We start from the raw sequence: 23,383 nt of genomic DNA on the forward strand, positions 1-23,383 counted from the left end.
GCCAGCCCACAGCTATCACAATGGTGGTCAGTGGAGAGGAGCACCCACTACAGTTTAGATGCAACTCTCTTCATTCTTCAAGTAAGTTAGTTAATTGGTTCCCATTCAGCACATAATTCCTTTTTTCGTAAGTTCTGGTGACTATAGAAAATCCACTGAAAAGGGCAACAGAACTGAGGGGATGCAGACAACCGGGAGTATATCCAGCCCAGAGTTCATACATGCCTTGAAAAACACTTGTTCAAAGTAACTCAGGCAGGTAAAACTATGCCAGACTAGACTATATTTATGGATTATACAAACAATTAAAAATACTTAGTGGAGCAGTAGCATGCAACCTTCCTTTGTAGCAGATGAGTACCCTAACCACTGAACTACAGAGCTAATTTTTCACTTTGCTTCTCCCGCAGTGAATATTAAGTAGTACTACAGACCAGAACAGCTGCAACAGGGAAGTCTAAGAGTTATCCACTGCAGAATAAATAAACCAGAAAACAGCCAACTCTCCTCAGCAATCTGCTATATTCTTAGATACTATTAAATATCCTACATAAATGGCTACTGTGCATGTGCTGAACAGCTCTGCAGCTGATCTACAGTAAATCTGCAGCTTTCCATAGTATGACCTGCTATGCATAAGCATTTTTAATGCACTTAAATAGTGAACATAAAACACTCTATTCTAGAACTTCAGGATCAGCAGATTTCTGTCTCAGCACTCCTCTAGTTCACACAGACCTAAGTTCAATCCCTTAATGCAAGTAGAGATTCGTAGATTTATTAAAAATTGACACCACTTGTATCAATTGCTCTTTTAAGGCTCAAAGTACAGTTACCTACACCTGCTGATTACTTGTTCAATATGACCAAAAGATTGTTTCACTACCATTGTTAAAATGACTATGCCACCTACATCATTACCTGACACAGACATACCTTTCTGCTTCATTCCAGAAGAAGAGCAGAAAGAAAAGTAGATTATTATTTCACACGCAAACAAGTTGCCACATGATAAGCAAAGGGGTGAACAATAGATTTCACATTACTTGCACATTTACTTACAGAATCACTTGCATATTTCTACCTCAGTGATAGGAGGAAAGCAATTTGTTCTGAGCAGTAAGACAGCTTTCATTCACTTCAGGATAAAAGCAATCACCTCCAAGTAGCTGACAGGCTGGAAACTCAAATGTTAACTGATTTCTCAATAACCTGCTTCTGTTCCCAGACCTTACTCATGCCCTTGAGCTATGTTAGACAGGGTGGCTGTAAGGTTTCAGAGAGAAGAGAACTTTTGAAGGCTGTTAATTTGGTGTGCATAATATACACATTGGGGCACAGGTTCAGACACCTCAGTGCAGGTATCAAAGTATCTGAAATTTAACTAAGTGTTCAAGTTCTCATTACAGTGAAGGGTAACACTGTGGTCAGTCTAACCATAGGTTTCTAGTGACATTTGACAAGCCCTTAGCTGTCTAGCAATAACTTCAGATATTTTTCTCCACAGGAACAAAATTCTCCTCCCAGGTTTAACTGTAGAGAGCCTTTTTCTGGCAGATTTCCTGGTTTTATTCTCTATTACACATCACCTACTTTTTCAAGTACAGGTGCAGGTATTTACAGGAAAAATCAGTACTTGGTTTGCTAAATTTTGCAATAATGTATTTTAATGTTTATTTGATAGTATGAAAGCATTGTTTTTTATATAGTACATGACAGAGTACAGATAACTACTTTCTTCAATGTAGCTGTCACTTCTTTTTTCTTTTTAAAAGATCTAGGGTGGCCTGTTTTTTAAGTTACATGTTTGGATTTCAGAGCATGTTTTTCTCTAGTTTTTTCCAAATTGTCCATGTCTTTCTTCAAGTAAACTACCCAAAACTGAAAACAACTGGGTTGGTTTTTTTTTTTTTTGTTTGTTTGTTTGTTTTTGTTTGTTGTTTTTTTTTTTTTAATTTCTTAACAGAAAAAATAAAAAATACTAAGTGAAAACTTTTCCATGTGTATATGGAAATCTTGGGAATCTAAACGGCTATGGAAAACACTGTCTTTGAAACAACACTAAACATTCACTCAAAACCAAATTTATACTACATTCTTTCAAGCTTCTATGTTTTGCCAGCTATCACCTTCCCAAAATCCTCAGATTAAGCAGGAAGCAGGCACCCATATTTCTGTGAAAATGCAAAACTTCCTACAGCCACTGCTCCCAAGAGAATAATGTTTTAAATTTGTACTTCACCATTTTTTTCTAATGTAAGAGCACTACATAAACTATTCAAATTCTAAGTTAGCACTGATAACTGTGCTACACAGACATAAACCAAAACAGTAGCAGTAGCTAGCTGGGCAGTAAAAAAAGTAAGATTATGAAAAAGTCTTAGCGTTCACTGGGTATATGAGTCTGAACAGTGTACCTACATCAGCTTAATTATAATTCAGGTATTATTGCAACTAGGGGAAATAATTAAGTGATGGAAAACAAACTTAGACTGAGACAAGAATCCGTGAGCACAAGTTCATGCTAAAAAAGTACAACTTCAGAAAAGACCAACGTGGTCAAAACTATTAAAGAAGCCCATTAAATCCCTGCATATATGGCCCCAGGAATGCCTTCAACACAGCAGGCATGTATGCAAGTGCCGTGGTTTAAGCCCCGGCTGTAAATTAGAACCACGCAGTCTACTTCACCCCCCCCCACTCCCCAGAGGGATGGGGAGGAGAATCGAAAGAATGTAACTCCCACGGGTTGAGATAAAAACAGTCCAGTAACTAAGGTATAACACAAATCACTAGTGCTGCCACCAATAATAATAATGATAAGAGAAATAACAAGGGAAGAGAATACGATACTGCCCGCCGGAAAAGAGAGAGCCCGACAGAAAAGAGGACGTGCCCTTTGGGGTAGCTCCCAGTTACATCCCCGGGCATGACGTGCTGTGGTATGGAATACCTCTTTGGCTAGTTTGGGTCAGGTGTCCTGTCCCTGCTTCCTCCCGGCCCCTCCTCCTCCCTGGCAGAGCATGAGACTCACAAAGTCCTTGGTCAGTCTAAACATTGGTGTTATCAGCTTTGTTCCCAGGCCAAAAGTCAAAAACACAGTGCTGCAACAGCTACTAAGAAGGAGAAAAACTGACTGCCACTGCTGAACCCAGGACAGCAAGTAAGTATCTAAAAGATAAAAGTGAGATACAATCAAGGTAAATCCCTTCAGAATGATAAAAAACTTGCTTGCAATACAGAAATAAATCTCAGGATTGATAATAAAATTTCAAGTATTAATCTAAATCTCTAGATTTCTGCACTTAGAACAGCTGCTTAATGCTATGTTTTATGTATAACATACGTATAGACATACTTTGTCCAACTGTAAGTTATACTAGCATACAGTTTATCCTGCTTTTGTATTATAAAGGAATCAATACAGCATCTGAATAGATGATTTCTGAAGTTAATAAGATTTGTGTAACAGATTTGCTCCTTAGACCAACCAGCAGGTAAAATCATTTAATAACACATAATTATGCACTTAATAATGCATGAACCAGAGACATTTTTGAGACACTCATCCCTGAACATAACAACAGAGTGACAATCAGGTTTCTTAACCTGCCAACTCTTTTGACTTTTAATAGAATCATTCAATTTCATTTAATTTACATAAGTTGGGATTCACAGGTATTGGGGGTTTTAGCTTATTTATATCACACATAAAACATAAAGGATTATGGAGCTGAGAAAGAATAAAATGTTTTAATTTCAGTGTTGCTCTTCACATTGTAGATGATCTAGAGGGCAATGTATCATTTGATACCATAAGTGAGATACAGCAGCTCTTGCTGAAAGTTTTCTGATCTTCAGACCATTCTTCAGAAGAAAACTTCACAAATGAAAAACAACTGAGTAAGTGCCAGGGCAGATTTAGTTTTACAAGGATGAACAGCTATTCCAGTATTTCTTTTGGCTTACTGTTCTACCAGAGAAAGCAGCTAGGAAGACTTCAACAAGTTTTCTACTTCACACAATTTATTTTAGCTACTGACTACAACTTTATCACATTTAAATGTAGTAATTGTACTGTGACCTCAAACATTCAAAACCCGCCTGGATACGTTCCTGTGTAGCCTGCTCTAGGTGGCCCTGCCTTGGCAGAGGGGTTGGGCTATATGAACTCCAGAGGATTCTGTGATTCTGCCAACAGTCTGATTTCACTTAATTCTGGTCTAGGATAAAGTAGACATGACATGATCTCTTGTGTAGTAATTATTTCACAGTAAAACATGAAATTGCATCAGGAAAACCTGATTCAATATACACTGCAACGAAGGCACTAGAGTTTTCCTACACAGTAGGAAAAGTGTCAGGAAATGCTATACTGAAGAATGCAGTTTATTACCTCTTTCTTACAGAGGCACACTTGCCAACTCCACTGTTTTGATGACAGGTTGCCACATTCATAAATGATTCACAGTTCTCTATTTTTATACCAGTTGCACAGTACTAGAGTTGCCAAGTATAGCAGCACGAAGAAAAGTCCATTTGCTTTCAGACTTTACAACCTCATTATTATCCCTAAATTTCTTATTCTACTAGACAGCTACCTCGTTCTGTGTTATACATTGCCATTTTTTAAATGGCTATGAACTCTGTGTGGAAAAATAGTGAAATGGCACAGACCTGCTATTCTGTTGCACAGAAAGGTGTATGTGTACCCCTGTCTTTTAGGCAGAGCTCACCTATGGGGCAGATGTACACTGCACGCACTGAAAACACCCTGCTTAATGAGCCCCTCAGGACTTAAAAGCAACAGAAACATAGTTTCTGGATCTTAGCTTCACTTAAATGTTACTTAAATCCCATTCTTGTGAGGACTGAGAAATCTTGGGATTGCAAAACTATGTTGTTAAATATCTAAGGGTTTTGTTGTGCATTCTTGGTTTGGTTTTTTTTCTAGGACTGTGGGAAAGTTGAAACACCAAGGCAGAGAGTACAACCTTCACTTAAGGGGAGTACTGTTGCTTACTGAGCTCTACAGAGTCTACAGCCTGTCGTGGTTTAAGCCCAGGCTGTAAATCAGAACCACGAAGTCCACTTCTCCCCCCACCTTTCTTCCCTCCGCTCCTGGAGGGACGGGGAGGAGAATCAAAAGAATGCAGCTCCCACGGGTTGAGATAAGAACAGTTTAATAACTAAGGTATAACACAAATCACTACTGCTACCACCAATAATAATAATGATAAAGGAAATAACAAGGAAGAGAATACAACCGCTCACCAACCGGTACCTCACCCCCACCCTGCCATGATCCAGCCCTTCCGGGAACTCTCAGTTCTACATCCTGGGCATGACGTGCTGTGGTATGGAATACCTCCTTGGCTAGTTTGGGTCAGGTGTCCTGTCCCTGCTTCCTCCCGGCTTCTCCTCCCCCCTGGCAGAGCATGAGACTCACAAAGTCCTTGGTCAGGGTAAACATTCTGACCCCCAACTGAAAACATCGGCTTTATCAGTATTATTCCCAGGCCAAAAGTCAAAACACAGCACTGCACCCGTAGAAAAAATGACTGCTACTGCTAAACCAGGACAGTATCCACCCCTTATTCCATACCATTCACGTCATGCTCAGATCCCACATTTTCCATATACCCTCGCTCTCATCTCAGTGCACTCTTATCTTAGTGCACAGACCAATCCCTATAAAGCTGCTGAGTCCATTCGGTCCATGATGGTGGGCTCCATCTCTTGTAACAGTCTTTCAGAGCAGGAGAGGCCCATTGCAAAGTCCACCCCTCGATCATGAGTCCATCTCTATGTTGCATCTCTGCCCTGATGGCCTGAAGTGCCATGGCCCATCAGGCTCAAAATAATTCACCCTCCCCTGCAGCAGTCTCTGCAACTTGTCGTCAGGGACTCCACACAGCTGCCTTCCATCTCCGATGCTTCCAAAGCACTGGAGGGGCCCAGTGGATTAGATACTCGCCCATACTGTCCCACACACTGTGACACTCATGACTGTCCAGCCTTGGGGAAAACCTCTCGGTCCCCCTGTATTGTCTAAACCCAGACAAGACCCAAACCTGACTTTGCTTAACTCTCGAGATCAGACAAAATGGCCGTGGGTAAAACACACTCTGTGTGTGTGCCAACATGGTGATCCCCATCACAATCAGCAGGCAGGTTCCAAGGGTACCCAGAGGCCATTCAAACCCTTCAGAACTCTCAAATGATGTTGCTGTGCTTGAAGGCTCTCTCACCACCAGCTTCTCTTTTTCTGAGTCCAGATCTTCTTCCTCTGCCTTGCTGGAAAGTGCTGTGGGGTCTCCTGCATCCTCCTGCGGCTCAGGCTCACGGGGCTCGGTGGGCTGCTGGGGGATGCTCTCGGCCGCCGCGGGGCTGGGCTCGGCCGTGGGGCTCGGCTCCTCCGCCGCCTCCTCCCGCTGCTCGGCAGCCGCCTCCTTCCCTTCCTCGGCAGCCGCCTCCTTCCCGGCCTCCGGCCCCGCTCCCGCCGCCGCTTGGTCCCCGGGGCCCCTCTCCCGGGCCGCTTCGGCCGCCGCCGACTCCCGGGGCCGCTCCCCCTCGGCTCCTCGCAGCCTCACGAAGACGGAGGCAAGGACGAGGGCCAGGACGGGGAAGAGCAGCGGGACGGGCAGGTACAAGTCCGCAGCCTCGTCCATCCTGCCCTGCTGCCGGAGCCCCGCCCGCATTACAAGCCATTACCATAAAGTACAATGAAACAAGAACCTTAGCCCAAGGCCCACACTTGATAAACACTAACACAGCAAATACCGGCTCTGAGTAAGCTACAGCACACTGAAACTGTGACATCAAGAGAAACAACTTTGAGAGCCAATAAATCAGCATTGTGCCTTGGTCAGATCTGTTGGTATCTCAACCCTTCAAGCCCCACGTTGGGCGCCAAAAAGAACTGTCGTGGTTTAAGCCCAGGCTGTAAATCAGAACCACGAAGTCCACTTCTCCCCCCACCTTTCTTCCCTCCGCTCCTGGAGGGACGGGGAGGAGAATCAAAAGAATGCAGCTCCCACGGGTTGAGATAAGAACAGTTTAATAACTAAGGTATAACACAAATCACTACTGCTACCACCAATAATAATAATGATAAAGGAAATAACAAGGAAGAGAATACAACCGCTCACCAACCGGTACCTCACCCCCACCCTGCCATGATCCAGCCCTTCCGGGAACTCTCAGTTCTACATCCTGGGCATGACGTGCTGTGGTATGGAATACCTCCTTGGCTAGTTTGGGTCAGGTGTCCTGTCCCTGCTTCCTCCCGGCTTCTCCTCCCCCCTGGCAGAGCATGAGACTCACAAAGTCCTTGGTCAGGGTAAACATTCTGACCCCCAACTGAAAACATCGGCTTTATCAGTATTATTCCCAGGCCAAAAGTCAAAACACAGCACTGCACCCGTAGAAAAAATGACTGCTACTGCTAAACCAGGACACAGCCCCAGGTCAGCACAGCAATACAACATATTACACTATTATGGTGAAAAAAAAAAAAAAAAAAAAAATCTACAGAAGTTGAAAGAAAGAATGAAGGCAGAAGAGGAAAAAATTTCTTTCCACATTTTACCAATGATAATCCTGACACACACTGACAGCTGTGTTAGGCAGGCTAAATGGCAATACTCCCCAAAGGTAGGGAGCAACTGCAACTTGTTTTTAGCCTTAGACAGCCTAAAGTCAAAACAGGAAGGTTTTAGGACCCCAGAGTCAATTTTGCTGTGCATTTTATGACCCTAGGCAGTTGGTTTTGTTCTGCTGATCATTTTAGCTTGAGAGGTTAAAAACAAGAGAGTCACCAGAAGGACAACTTCCTAAACCTTCACAAAGTTAACCATCCTATCCTGTCCAATCAAGTGGTCATTAAGGCCATTACACATTAATAAACAAATGAAAAAACTGTAGGGCTTTGTCCTCAACACATGTGAACTCTATATCCCTTTCTATCACTCATATAATATAATCTCACATTGTCACTATTTCTCACATCTGCCCAGCTCCTAACCAATTTCTGCATTGATTTATGCCTTATTAATTCAGAAAAAAAATTAACAGTACGAAGGGTAATTGCTAAAAGGCAATTCCACCAGCCCAAATAACTATTAATTTATCAGATAGCTTCCAAATGTGCATGGGAATAACTGTCACGCAACTTCCAATGTTTTAAAAATTACTTTCAGAAACTCAGAAAATTTTTTTAGACACTCAAAAACTTACAAAACTAGATCCCAAAAATGAACCTCAAAACCAAACTACCCAAGTATTTCTCTTAGAACAAGATAATGAACATGGTTGGTGGAAACACTGGAATAACAAAATCTCTCTTTTGTAGCACTCCAGGCAATAATTTTGCATTTTAGTATCATTGAAATTAAAGCAAATTCAAGAGGAATGCCAAGTTACTGGTTTATAATTCAAATCAAAACATCTTACTAAAAACATTTATTACTTTTTCTCAACTATCATTTTTTAAAGTCATGTATTCCAACAGCAGTTTCTAATCACCTGCGTAATTTAATACTCCTCCTTTGAAAACATAAAAGCATAGGGAGAAACTGAAAATTAACAGATAACTTCTATTACATGCATAAAGTAATCAAAGATGAAAATCAAGAAAACTATGAACAAGTTTGGAAACCAAAAAAGCAGGAAGCCTTACCTTGAAAAGCAGCTGCATTACGAGATACTAAAAATTTTAATGTAGCGCTTGATGTTTGAAGCACTTGCTCTATATCTTGCTTTGCTGCAGCCTGGTATCTTTCTTCCATCTTCTTGGTACAGCATGTTGGATTTTTAGTAGCACAAACCTGGAGATCAATGCCTAGAGAAAGAGATACTTGCATTGATTACTACAAAACACAAGTATGAAGGACACAAATACATAGAAAATATTTGGGGGGGGGTTTGGTTGGTGGGGTTTTTCTTCATATAGGTATTGACACATAAAAGAAATATCCAAAACTTTAAAGACATCTGGTCTTGTTAAACAAGAAATAGAAGGGGATACTAATTAAAATTCTCTGGGAAGAGTACACTTACTACAGTTAATTAATGCCATATAAGATAATTTCCCTGACACTGTAAACTTACTCCAGCTGTGACTATTTCTAACTAATGCTGGTAAAACACTTAACCTTTTATTTTCCTTTCACTAAACCTTTTAAATCTTTTTTTTCCCTATTTTTCTCTGATAAATCTTTCTAAGGTAGTATGAATATAGTTTGGGAGAAGGGAGGCCTTACACATTTTGGACCCTAAATATTCCATTAGTTATCTTATGTAAATTAGGTGTTTTAAATAACCTAATTTAAAAAGCTAAGAAAGAAAAAAAAAGCTGAATAGGAGCATCCTGGAAGAATGGTAAAATGTTTAACTTTATTATATCAAATTCATGTCCCTTTATCCATTGAAAAAATTTATGGAAGGAATTCCTGGCCCTGGAGTTTCACTTCAGCCACATAGTGGGAAAAAAGTGCTATTGTTTATATAGAGCAATCCCAGTCCTGAAGCAAGAACCCACTGTGTCATATTTAGACATTAGAAAAGATCCAGAAGATTCCTTAGAAATCACATTTAGAAAAGCACAAGACTAGAATGAAATAGGTAAATTGTATGAACCATAAAAAAAAAAAAGGAATTTGCCCAAGACATGGATGAACACTTGTACAATACTCCACAGAAGGATTTTGATTCCCATGACAAATAAACAAATTTCCCTTGGTAATTACTGATAATACAGTCTCAGATTTGCTGAACATTTCTTTCCTTCATTGGTGGTTTCTATCTTCACAATTCCTGGTCCCCCCATCCAAAAGCAAGTTTGGAAGGAGAATATATTTGAACTGTCAGTATTAAATACTACAGAATTTCTCTTAATTTTTGGAGGGTCTTTTCTGCTTCAGGCTTTAGGTCATATGATGTAAGTTTTCAGGCAAAACTAATTCACTTAGTGAGGAGTGCTGCTCAGAAACTGATATAATTCCATGCTCACTAAAGTCTGACTCTGTATACACAAGAACAGTTTATTGCCCATTGTAAAACTGTGTGCCTTGAAAGAAATCCATTTCACACACATAAACAGCAGTAAATATCATTATGTTAAATGAAAAGCAGCAGATACTTTAAGAAATCTGACTGCCACACAGAATTTACAAATCTGAGACTGCCTTCATGGTAGCATGCAAATGTAAGAATGTAACCTCTGTTTGTGAAAAGGAATTAAGGCAAGTGGTATCTGTCTAAATCTCTTTGAAGTGGTCTCCAGTAGCAGTTTAATACAATTAAGTACACCTACGAGCCACAGTCCAGGAAGCTGAACACCTTCACCAGCACAACCGAAAGCTAAAACTCTGTTCTAATGCAGGCATAAATCACCGAACTTCTGAGAGTATTAAGAAATTTTATTTCATAAGTGTTATACTACAGATATAACATCTTTTTTGTCATACAGCTTGGTGGTTTTGAAGGCTATTTATCTTCATCATTTATTTAAAAATAGATTTTCCATGTTTTTCAGTATGTACACTTTCACACTTTACAAACTAAGTAATTTCTCCTGGCTAGCTGCCTTTACAAATCTCTTGCCATGCTAAAAGTTTAATATCCCATTCTCTGACATTCCAATTCATCTGAGAAATTATAATAAAGCTGCAAAATTAAGGTGGTCTATTAAATTACCTATATATTGTCTACTTTCGTATTTACACTGTGCATGCCAAAGAAAGTGCTTAGCATCAGAGCCAGCCTTTAACAAAGTCCCTTGCATGAAAGCAACATTAATAAACATCTTACAATGATTTTTATTAGGAGTATTAAAAATACAGTTCACCAGTGGTCTACAACCTCAGAATCCATGTAACTGTCTGTACACAAGCTCCCTCTCCTCCACCTCCACTGCATGTCCCTTTCTTCCCCAAGCCAGATTTCAGTCCTTTGACCCCACTAACTCCAACCTCCCAGTCCATACCAGCTCTCCAAAGTGAGGCCCCTCAATGGGTCAAAAGAACAAATTAGTTATGCATGACTCAGATCCAGAAATCTAAGGATTAAAGCTGTATTAATACTACCTGTTCCAGGGGTGAGTTATGCTGCATGTACATGAAACACAAATGCAGGTAATTCTAATGCAAAACACGTCTAAGTTGACACTGTTTAATGAAATAAACCACTCCAAGTTTCTATTAATCCTTTTAAATCCTCTTGCTCGTAATTAGATAGATTTGCTGTTATACTGAATACTAATTAACTTAAATATTAGCTACAGTAAATAAGAACTTTCAAATAACACACTGTTAAAACACCAATCAATAAACTGGACTAATATACCACTCACCTGAAAACAAATTAAAGGAATGATAAATAAGCCTACAGCAGTATTTACTCATCATACCAGAGAGGTCAATTCACAGATATGACACGCAGTTCTCTCCATTTGTTTATTTTTATTTTTTTTTTTTACTCTCAGAGAGTTTATCATACCACAAATATCTCAGTACAAGACAAGCCAAGGTATAGTCTGCAGAATGCCTGAAGCAATAGACCTGACAAACGTCAAGAGGAAAAGTGTTCATACTGATAGCAATATTCACAGCATTGCATTACAACAGTCATTTTTCCTATCTGGTTACTGAATATTATCTTCTGCTGGTAACAAAATTCAAATCACTACCATCGAAAAGAGGCAGGGAGCTATCTAGTCATGTAACTGATACTGTAAAGAGAGGAACCGTTATTGTTTGGACACATTTCAATACCATACCAATTTCAGATTTACTGTATTCTTTATTCCCCTGCATATGTTCTTTAGGCTCTTCTCTGGAAACGAAAAGTTTTATTTATGTTTGATTATTTAAAAATAGATTTTTTTTTTATTATTTCTAATTATCTGTGCATACGATTTCTCTTTGTTAACCTTCAAACAAATCAGCAGGGAGCTCATAAAGGAAGTATTAGTCATATAACCTGATCTATTAGTGTTTGTCTAATGGTCTCACACTGACAAAACAACTAATTCTACAATTCTCTGCAGTACTTATATTTTCTTAAAACTCAACTTCTGCTGTTCCGGAAAAGACTTCTATCTTCATAAAGAAGTTTCTAGCCAGCATAACTTACGAAAAAGAGTGCAGGGCAGGACAGAGGTCACCTGTGATACTATAGATTTAAGGCAAAGAGATACTTTTTAACCCACATGCATGAATTCTGAGGTGTCTGGTACACCATTATTAATACTGCTACTCAAACTTATATATGGTAACTAATATAGCCATTATTTGAAGTACAGCTGAATTGGGACTCTACAATGAAAATATCCTATCAAGAGAATATTTTTGACCTATAAGATAGTCTCAAGAAATAAAAGCTGAACTGCTAGGCACAAATTCACCATTTTATCAATTCATCTAATCAGACTAATATCTGAATTAAATTATGAACTCCTATATTCCTGAAACCTCCAGGGCTATTAGAAATCTTACTATATAATAGGTGTTAAATTCATGTCTCACCTTGCCCAAAGCCTGTCTTTGTTAAGAAAAATGCTCAGCACATACTTAAGAGACCAACACAGAAGCTAACTCAGAACAACACTGAGCTTAGTTTTCCCTCAAAGCTGCATCAGTTTTATGGAGACAAAACCACCAAATTATTTCATTTCTAAATACCCAGAAGATAATCTACTGCTCCTATATTATTCTGAAGCGGTCTCTCCACTCTTCCTGCAATGTGCTCCTTCGGATTACCATTAGCGCTGAGATTGCTAATGATAGCTTTGGTTTCTTTTACCAGATGTTAGACATGATTCTGTTGCTTCCAATTTCACAAAGCAGCCTGAGAACCTCAATCTAAGCATCTCATGTTTCTCTCCTTCATAAATATTTAAGACTATTTTCTAACACAATTCTCAGTGATTTTATTTATTTCATAAAGTTTAATATTACTAACTACCCTTATTTTCTTCTTAACCTCAGAAAATTTTAAGTACAATTATAACAGCCCAACAAACCTGTCAGAGCAAAAAACAGAGCAGTAGTCTGAACCAGAATTAAATGACAAAGAGGAAGATAAATTAATCTAGATTAATTTTATGAAGCATTGCCTACATTAGGACTTCCTTTTTCTTCATAAGCAGAAAACATGATTACAAAGAAAACAGAACTATACAATGTCACAGTGAAGACTGATGCACTCCGCTATGCTTTTCACAATTAGTCTAGGAGGGAGTCTTTCCTCATCTCACTGAGTACTTATGATAAGAAATTAACTCCTACAAACATCAAGAATTTCCAAGACCTGCTCATGACAGCAGTGTGATATTCCCATTTTGATGATACTATGTCTGTGAAGTTGCTATTCTGTCTGTGAAGTTGAAATTTCCCATTAGGACACGGGCTTTTGATCGTGAAAGTTCTCCTAATTGCTTACAGAATTACTCACCAGTGCTTATATCCTGGCTGGTTGGTACACTCACTGTAACATCTCCTTTGTTTTCCACTCCCCTCCCTAATCCTCATACAGACACTCTGAACCACATCATCACAATCAAATCTCTTCCTTAAGCCTAGTGTGACACCTTTACAATTCACACTGCTCCAGACAATAGTACAGTGGATGAGAACTAAGATCTTCAATAAACTGTTATTACACAGTGTGTATACCAAATCATTTCAGAAATAAAAAAAACAGTTTAAAGAAGGTTAAAAAAGGAAAACTCCCAACTAGATATATTTTTCTTCTCCTACATCACTATACTCTTACAGTTTTCTGATAAGTGACTTATTTGAAAGATATTATCCAATTTTCCAGATTATGGAAGTCGCCTCAATACAACTACTCCATTTTCAAATTTCAACACAGCTTGTATATGAGCCCAAATATTAGGAGGAGAGGTACAACTCTTCCCAATGAAGCATACAGCTGTGGTGGGTTTGAGGAGGGTTTTGTTTAATTTTGTTTACAAAGTATTTAAAACCAGTAAAAAACCACCTCACTACCATGTATATAAGATGATCTACCTTACCCTCCAAATTTTAGCAGATAGTAACTACACGTAAACGTCCTTCTGCTTGGAACTAAAAATAAAACTTGGCAAAGTGTGATCAAGTTGCCTCAAACACGATTAACATTGCTTTGCATACAGCATCATTTTAATCAATGGCATTGTTGTATAATAAACCATAATTTCATGATCAGAAGTGTGTGGCTGAGCTGTCAAACCAAGCAAAAATTAGAACTTGTGAGTACTATTCCTCATTCTTCTACTGACTTGACATGTGTCTCTTTCATAAGTGAAAAGCAGCTTCATTTCTAAGGAGCAATGATCTTTTTCTTATGAGGTTCAGAAAAGCGGATCTTGCACAAAACTGTCATGTCATTTTACTAGTAAGTACGACCTTTAAACTGCATTTTAGTTATTAACAAATAATATACAAACAGCATCTGCTCACATGCAGTTCCCTATGTATATAGCCATAGACATGCGTAATACTTGTTTAATATTAAAATTAAATAACCTAAAGATTAGCTTTATTACCCAAACTGTGCTTAGTATTTTAAACAAATGTTAGGCACTACTTCGCTTTCAAACCTTTTGCCGTTTGCCTCTTGTAAAGCAGTAGCAAACATGAAATTTTATCTAGGCTTATCATGGATGTTAGTATAGCTTCAAGATGACATTTAGACTTTTAGCAAAACTCTAAAATAATAATTAATATTTGTTTATGATTTCAGCTGACTCTTCAATATTCTTTATTCCCTTGATTTTATTGTTGGGTTGGTTTTTTTTTTAAGCAGAATATTTTTAACATGGATATTGTTCCTAACCATTAGGGAACTTTGTTTTATACTTTAAGAATAATCATATACATATAAAATACATTTTAGTGACCTACTTCTGTTCCAGCTCACTAAGCATGCAAAAGAACCTGACTGACTAAAAATTGAGAGGTTGCTCAAAATCCAGAGTGGTTTTGTAGCTAGTTGTTTCTTTATAAAGCTACAGAACAAGCAACAGCTTGTGGATAATGTTTCAGAAGAAGGTATGTAAACCAGCAAGTGAAACAGGTCATTTCATTTCAGTACAGCCAAAGTTAAAAAAAAAAAAAAAAAAAAAAAAAAACACATTTATTTTCTGTGCTTTCACATGTAAAAATCTTCCTATCTTCCACAAGAACCATTTTGTCAATAACTAATTATTTTAAATACAGTGAGAAAATATTTCCTGCTCCCATACGGAATACTGGCTCTTTTCAGTACCAAATTCTGAAGGCCCTATGATGCAATCTATCTTTACAAGATCACATGACAAGAAGAAGTGAACTAAGCCCCTAACAACTATATGTTAACATAAACAGTTACAGTATAGGAAAGGTTTTTACAACTGAAAACAGTCTAGATGGGTGGAGAAAAGCCAGTTCAGCAAGAATAAAATGTAATTATTCTGAGGTACGGGTTTACTTATTTCCAGAAGACCTGGAACTGATTTCAAACTTTTATTCATGGTCTCAGCCATACAAATCCATATTGTCAGTACCTTGAGATAAACAGGATGAGGACATTAATTGCCAGGAAGAGAAAATACCAGATGTGTGGTAAATTTCTGCTTGTCTACTTAGACAAATACTTCCATAAGATCAAATTCAGAGACCGAAATATCCCAAAACAGACCTAGGATTGTCACAATAAACAGTCTTCTAAAAGCCAGCACTAAAATGCCAGAAGACCTGAAGAAACAGGCAGTTTATTCAAATGAGCAGTTTATTGCAAAATGGATTTGCAACCTGTATCAGATGTTGAGTTCTTCTCATGCGTACCCTTTAATATCTGCTCATTTTTGATATAAGCACCACTCCAGACTTGGCATTAATCGCCATCATGATTGCTGTGAAGTACTTCAGCATTGATAAGAGAGGTGGCAATCAGCCTCAAGCACCCAGCCCTGTCCATGCTTTTGAACTATCACCTCCCCTCTTTCTGCAGCTCTTTTCAGAAGGTACCAGTATTTCTCAGCTGCACTTCTAAAGATGGTGTATTCTACACACTGCTATCAAAGGACACCATAGTCAACTCTGTTGTACAGATCTGGCTCCTTCCTAACATCCTCTAAGATCATCCTCCTACTAGCAGACAACCCCTCAACAAGGTACAGACATCCCTCCATACAGCCATGCTACAGCTCATGGCACAAAACGTGTTCAGGATACAATACACTCACTGCCTGTGGAAAGCCTTCCTATTTTTAAGACTGCTTGAATTGTGGGGGAAGGGAACCCTAAAAATCCATAATACCTTGGCATTACCAGAGCATTGTTTTGGATCCAGAGAAAACGCTTGGGCAAAACCCATTGAGTGAGGGCAGTCTGTCCCTTCTACAGGGTACCAGCCAGGCTGGACAGGGCTTTGAGCAAGGTGATCTTAATGTCCCTTCCAACCCAAACCATTTTATGATTCATTGCTATGATTAAGCAATGTAGCCCTTCTGTTCCACTCAGCATGAGAAACAGGAGCTGGTCCCCTGTCCTCTATATAACAGTATGGACATTGCCTTTCAAGTCATTCCAGTCAGATCAAATCCTAAGGCTACTGAGCAGTGCTGACTTCCCAGAGGTACTGAAATACGGGAGACAGAGAAGGGAAAGTTGCTATATAGCTGAGCCCATTTTTTGTTGGTTTTAATCTCAAAATGTTTTAAGAATTGTTTCACAGTGATAATTTTGTGGATCCAGAGGTGAAATACTACTTAAATTCAGGAAGCAAGGGTGTACGTTCACACATACAAGAAATGTCATAAGCAACCGTCCTTGCAAAAACAGATATGATCTAATGAATATTAGTAACTGATACGACAGAGCACTTTTGCCTCTGCCTAAATCCTTTTCCGGAGATCAGTTAGCATGTAGAGTAATTAGAAGTGCGCCTGCACACACCAAAAAAAAAAAAAAAAAAAAAAAAAAAAAAAAAAAAAAAAAAAAAAAAAAAAAAAAAAAAATAAAAATATATATATATATATAAAAATTATTGATTTGACTTCAGATAGAACCAAAATCCAAATTACCTGAATGTAAATTGTAGTGGAAACCCATATTAAGATTCAAGCATAATCTCGGAGTTGTATCAAAGTAATCTGCTCTGGATTTTAAACTGACTTCTACTGTTACTTTAAGATGAATTAACAAGAATATTTTAACTTGGATTAACAAAACCGTATCACACACCAACTTAGTTTCTAGGTTATCTCATCCTTCAAGCACAGTTTTTCTTACTCGATTTTATACATAATAATTCTTTATAAAAAAGCCTCACAATAAAACTTATACTAGTGAGAGTTTTCATTCTTTTATGCTTGTTCTCACAACCACATCCATGGCATCCCAAAATTTGATGAAAAGAAGCCTACCTTGATTCCTGAAAAACAAAACAAAACAAAAAAAAAACAACTGCAGAGAACTGGAAAACTATCTCCAGCACTTCTTTCCACTTAATCTGCAACTGTTTGATTCTACACTTCCAGCAAATGCAACAGTTTTCAATAAGCCATGGAATTCAGCCTTTTGGTGTAAACAGAAGCCAGACACCTTGTTCACTGATGTGCCAAGGGAAAGCCCTTTGTCAGGAAGGCAAAAGTCACTGGTTTACTGTCCATCCTATTCTGCTGTTCTAAGTATTCTGAGAGAAGGAAACCAGAGAAGAAAGGAGAGTTGAAAGCTCCCATCTAATCTGTCTGAAATATAAGATGATGAAATCAGCTAAAAGCTCTAGTTTTACTAGCATATACCGGATAAAAAAAGTGGAATTCTTCAAGGAAGTTGCTTAGGTTACAATACCAGAAATTAAGCAATTTTTTTTAACAATCCAATTCATACAGATCCACAAACATATTAAAAAAAAAAAAAAAAAAAAAGCCTAAATCAAACCTTTGAGGCTTTTTTATATTTAATTCATGTTTTGGTTATTTTTTGATTCTCCATACAATAAAAAGGGTCTTTTAGGATTTTCAATTATTGAGGTTTTACTGTACAGTCCCAACTTGTAGCTCAGAAACAGACAGAGAGAAAAAAAAAAACCAAAACCAAGTATTTTTGCAACTAACATTTAAAATTAGTATGAAAGTGATAAATATTTCAATACAGTATGTGACAGATACTATCACAAATCAGTGCTACAAAAGACAGCACAGCCAAGTTTCTTCATTGCTGGAGGGTCACAATACAAATCTTGGTTTTGATAAAGATACTCACTTATCTTGATTATTAGTTGCCTATTTCAACACCATGATATCCTGCATCATGTGAATGATAACAAAATCTCAAGATCCCTCTCATGCAAATATCTGGCATTTTACCATATAATGATAGCAGTATATTTGCTTAAGATACATTAACTATATACAATAGCTGCAAAACTAATTATGAAACAATGTATAGTATTTTCAGCTAACATATATTCAAAGTACAGACAGATGGCAGTCCCCAAATGGAAGAGAATTACAATTTGTATGACTTACTGATCTAAGGCTGCTTAGTTTTTGCTAGAACTACGAAGAGGAAAAAAGACATTTGTCAATGCTAGTTTTTTATTTTAATATATTCGGTAGAAACAAGGCAAATACAAGTCAGCTTCTTCCCTATAATTTACTGACTATAGAGACTGTAGCCTTTGACTGTACACAAATCCATTCACCAACTAACATTCCCACTCCTTTTCAGCTAGCGATCTTTCTCCACATAAAAGGTATGGTTCAGCTTAAGACATTTAAAGGAAGATGTCCTTATACTAGCTAGGTCTAAGGTACCACTTAAATAAAGAAGCGTATACAATACAGTACGCAAAGGACCTACAGAGCTCACTCTGAAGTCAACACCTAACATTTAATAGCTGAGCAGCTACCAGGTGCCACTGGCTGCACTGACCATGCAGTGCAGGTACCCACAGGGAGTATCTGAGATGCCAAAGTTATCCCACCCCTTGCTCATTGCCTCTCCAGAAAGATGCAAGTCTCCCAGAGGCATCACATCTGCTGGCCCTATGGGGATATTCCAGAGAGTCTATGGAAACTCAAATGGTTCCAAATGCCTAAATTTAAGCAAACAAATTAAACCTTACAAAGGCAGCTTTAACACCTACAGAAAGTGTGCGTGTGTTACAAACACATTATGTGTTTCTAAGTGTCATCACAAAAGGCTTTAAAATACTTCTCACTTCTTGTCTCAAAAGATCAGTAGCAAAAGTGGCATTTCTTTCCTCATCATGTTATGTTTCCAGCCTATAATACCATTAATCACACCCAAACCTCCTAAAAGACTCATTTAACCCCCATTTTCCTGTCATCACCAATTCTGGAGAAATTCTACTATTCACAATTACTTGTTTTGTGTAACTCTCAGATCAAAGCTGCTCAGAGTGAGAACTTTGACACCTTCCTTGAGGGCTAGTGTTTTCCAGGCTGCCCACAGCAATGCAATTCTTTCAGAGAGAGAAAGGCTGTAACACACCTCCTACTGACCACTGCTTTCGGGGCAGCAGCTGAGAAAGGAATTCTTTTATTACTCTTATAATTCAAAACGGGTTTTTGCTTCAGGAACAGGAAATACAAAAAAGTCAAAAGAAAAAAAACGAGTGGTGTTATAAAAATATTACAGGGGAAAGGAAATCAAAGAGCAGGGCAGAAGGGACATACATGAAGAACCACAGTTCTTTTCCCTTGAGGCAACAGATTTCCGCCCTATCCCCAGTATACAAGCGAACATATTCTATTAAAATAAATTACAACGGCAGGAAAAGTGTAATAGTTATGCCAGATTACAGAATGAGAAGAGCACAGATAAACTGGTGGCATTTCATTCATACCAATGTTATTGACACAAATAACCAGCTCAAAGGATTTAAATCAGTGAGAGGGCTTAGACTCAGATTTCACTTTCCAGACACCTTCATTTGCACAGTACCTATCTAATCAGGCTTCCCAGTTAAAGTGTTGATTTTCTTTTTAGCGAAGACAATAATAAAACCTTCAGCTAAGGACAATGTAAGAAGTACTTTGATTTGTAAACTGCACAAGGCAACTCTTATCTGTCATGTTTAAAACTAAAGTCATTAAAAAGCTGTATTTTGTAGTGATTCCTTTAGAAATAATCATAGTATGACTTAGCTCAACTTGCAGAGTTACTAGAAACTACACGGATTATGTTAAAAAAGAGACTATTGATATTTCAATATGAGAGGGATGGTAATTCAGCTTTTGTTGCATTGAGAAGTCATTTTCAGTCAGGAAAGCATTGACTTACATTTTCTTGTCATCTAAACATGCACACACTTTACAAATATATGAGTAAAAAAAAAAAAAAAAAAAAAAAAAAAAAAAAGATTTCCCAACCCTATATGGCTGACCATGAAAATATCTGCATTTTAATTTTGTGATCAGCACCACTGAAATCAACTGAGGTTCTCAAGAGGCTGGAAACACATCTCAAATCTAAGAAGGTGTATCTTACCACACACGTGCTCAATGCCATTGGGTACCCATTTAAAAAAAATAGTTTCATTGTTGATTTAAAGGCGAGGACGTACGCAAATTGCCATTAAGACATTACTTTCCCGGGCATTTTATTCACTTAGAACTACAGGCAGACATCTAGCAGTGTAAATCACTCTCATTTCACACAACAGTAACTTCACCAAACCAAGGGGCATACCACCGGCTTTCCCCTTCCTTCAGGGTTTGCACTGGGGCACCGACGCAGCATCTGTGTCTGATCACGGTCAGCTGAAAGCCAGGTGACACGCCACGCCGCGCCGCGCCCCGCCCCCCCCCCCCCCCCAGCTGAAGCTGCACAGCACTGACCAGGGCACCGGGGAGAGGTTTAGGCAGGTATCGGGTGCTCCACGTTTCGCAGAGCCCACATCGCACAGCAGCCTTTTCTTTCCTGAGTAATAGCCAGGCGCTCCCCGAGGTTCCGCCCGGATGCTCCCCGTCGCCACCCATTAACCACCGCCGGCGGTCCCAAGTTCAGAGCCGCCGCCCCGCGTTCGGGCAGCGCGTCCTCAGACGAGCCGAGCTGCCGCCGCGGCATCACCTGCCCCGCCGCTCCATGCGCAAGTTGTCTCTCACCTGCTCGCGGGGCCTCCGGGATGCTCCTCAGGGGGCCGAGCTGCCGCAGCTGGAAAACTTTCCGGACGGCCTCGCAGCTCTGCAGCGGCACCGCGCCGCCCGGAGCGGCGGCGGCCACTAGCAGGATGCCGAGCCTGAGGACGCGGAGGCTGAGGCTCTTCCCCCCCATCTCCCGGCGGCAGCCTCAAGGAACGCAGCAGAACCGCCGCCGAGCCGCGCCGTCCACTGACCTCCCGCCGGGATCCTCCCCCGGCCCGGCCCCCGCCCGGTGCCCTCTCGGACGAGAAGGGCCGCCCCGGGGCCGAGAAGGGGCGGGGGACGGCAGCGATGAAGCGCTGCCCGCCGCCGATGTCGCGGTGGCTCCACACCGCCCCGCCGGGCTCGGGGGCGGGCACACCCGGGGCGGTGCGGGGCGGGAAAACCTGCAGGGAGAGGACGGCACGTGTTGGTATGTAAGCCCAAAAAAGCACGAGAAAATAGACTTAAAATAACTCGTAGTGTCATTAGTAACTCTTTCCAATAGGCTTGCGAGCTGGCAGTAACACAATGAGTCTGGCTTCAAAAGACAAACTTCTGCTTTTCTGACAAAAGACTCAATTCAGCTACCTTCAAGACATCTTCGAAAGTTAGTTTTCTTAGGCAAAAGTGACAAAGGATGGGCTTACAAAACCCTCTCGTGGCTACCAGCCAAAGTCCAGTGTTACCTGTCAGAGCAGCCAGGCAGCAGCTGAGACCCATCCACTATCTTTTACACTGCTTTCTGGGTGCCAGAGTTAAGAATCCCTCCCCCATGCACAAATTTAAGTATCACACCTCACCCTTTACAGCTGGAAATTGCTCTTAGTCCATCTTGAAGCTGCTGGTGGTCATTCAGCCCTTTGCAGCATTAGTCCATCCCAGCTTTCACTTTAAAATAAATCTCTTATCTGCAGCAGCAATTTCAACACAAGACTGTGAAAACAGTTCAAGTGTGATATATTCTATGCATCCATTTAAATATGGGTGACAAATTGACAACTTATTAAAACTTGCGCTAGATATGAACCATTTCACTGCTGAGCAAAGCAATAAAAGAATGGCATTACATTAACATCACCCAGTATACCGAGGTCCTAAGAAGCAGAGAAGATGAGTATTTTCCTTTTTTGAATCATCTATGCTCCTGGACTTGACAACATCCTTCTGTCAGCAAGTTTGTACGTTATATGAAATAATCCTTTAATAGAAGTTGTTCTACTGTTCTTATACTGTTGATACACAAAGACTGAACACAAATGACAGATTACAATCTTCTTGCTAAAGCAAACTACATTTTAGTCACCTCATGAAGAAAAAAAGGAGAAAACAGAACAGGGAGTCCCACTTGCAAATAAAAAGATTTGGTTAATTTGAAAAATAGAAATAATTAAAAAGTCAATGTCATGTGTGGTTCACTGCTTAAGTAGGCAGCAAACCTCTCATCAGTCAGTAAAACACTGCCTTAAACAGAACGCTTACTTTTAAATATTGAAAAATATTGCTGAGGAAAACCACTCAAATATGGGAGCCGGAGAACACACGCAGGATCTTATTCATCAGCTTGAAGATGGCAAGGGAAATTCTGCGCATCTCAACACCTAGTACAAGATGTGCAGCACTCACAATAAACATATGAAAATTAAGTATTAGGAGAAGGGGAGAAACTTTTGCATGTCAAGAAATACATGCAAGTATTCCTACTTTAAAAAAATAAAATAAAATAAAAAACTAGGTTTCTCATTTACCTCAAAACTGTACAGAAGTTTGCCAACAGAGACAGATAATGTTGGGAAACCTCTTTAATTTGAATTATTACATCCTTCCATCTTCCACTAGTGGCAATTCAGAGAAACCTTTACCCTCATGTTCTACAGGCTAAGGGAAAAGGGAAATTGAACATACCTGTTTTAACTAGCTCTGTCAAGATGAGGAAGAGTTTAGTTTAGTCCAAATGGGGTGGGTTTTTGTTTGGTTGTTGATGGATTTAGGAGGTTAGTTTGCAGATTATTTTCTAACTTTAGCATAGGGACTGTGAAGGAAACAATTTTGGCTTTCTCATAACACTGAATTTAACTTTTTTGTTTTATGCTTTGAAGCATCACTGATTTTAATGTTAAAGTGTATATTTTAGGTAACAAGTTTCATGAGTCAGATATTCTAGAAAAGGTTATGACATATTGGCAATCACATGCAGAAGAAAGGGACTTCTCTCATTTTAACATAAGAATATATAAATATATA

General features: G+C 39.3%; 1 protein-coding gene across 1 annotated transcript in view; it reads right to left on the reverse strand.

Moving 5' to 3' along the window:
- GPC5 (glypican 5) overlaps window positions 1-21,293 on the reverse strand; it is a gene marked incomplete at both ends in the record, with an annotated part of 674,493 nt that extends 653,200 nt beyond the window's left edge. Inside the window, 2 exon segments of the mRNA XM_080612532.1 lie at window positions 8,681-8,842; window positions 21,125-21,293. Of these exon segments, the coding sequence (XP_080468658.1) occupies window positions 8,681-8,842; window positions 21,125-21,293 (331 nt within the window).
- Between the last annotated feature and the right edge of the window lie 2,090 nt (window positions 21,294-23,383).

Source organism: Psittacula echo, assembly GCF_963264785.1.
Source record: "Psittacula echo genome assembly, chromosome: 3".
Lineage (NCBI taxonomy): Eukaryota > Metazoa > Chordata > Aves > Psittaciformes > Psittacidae > Psittacula > Psittacula echo.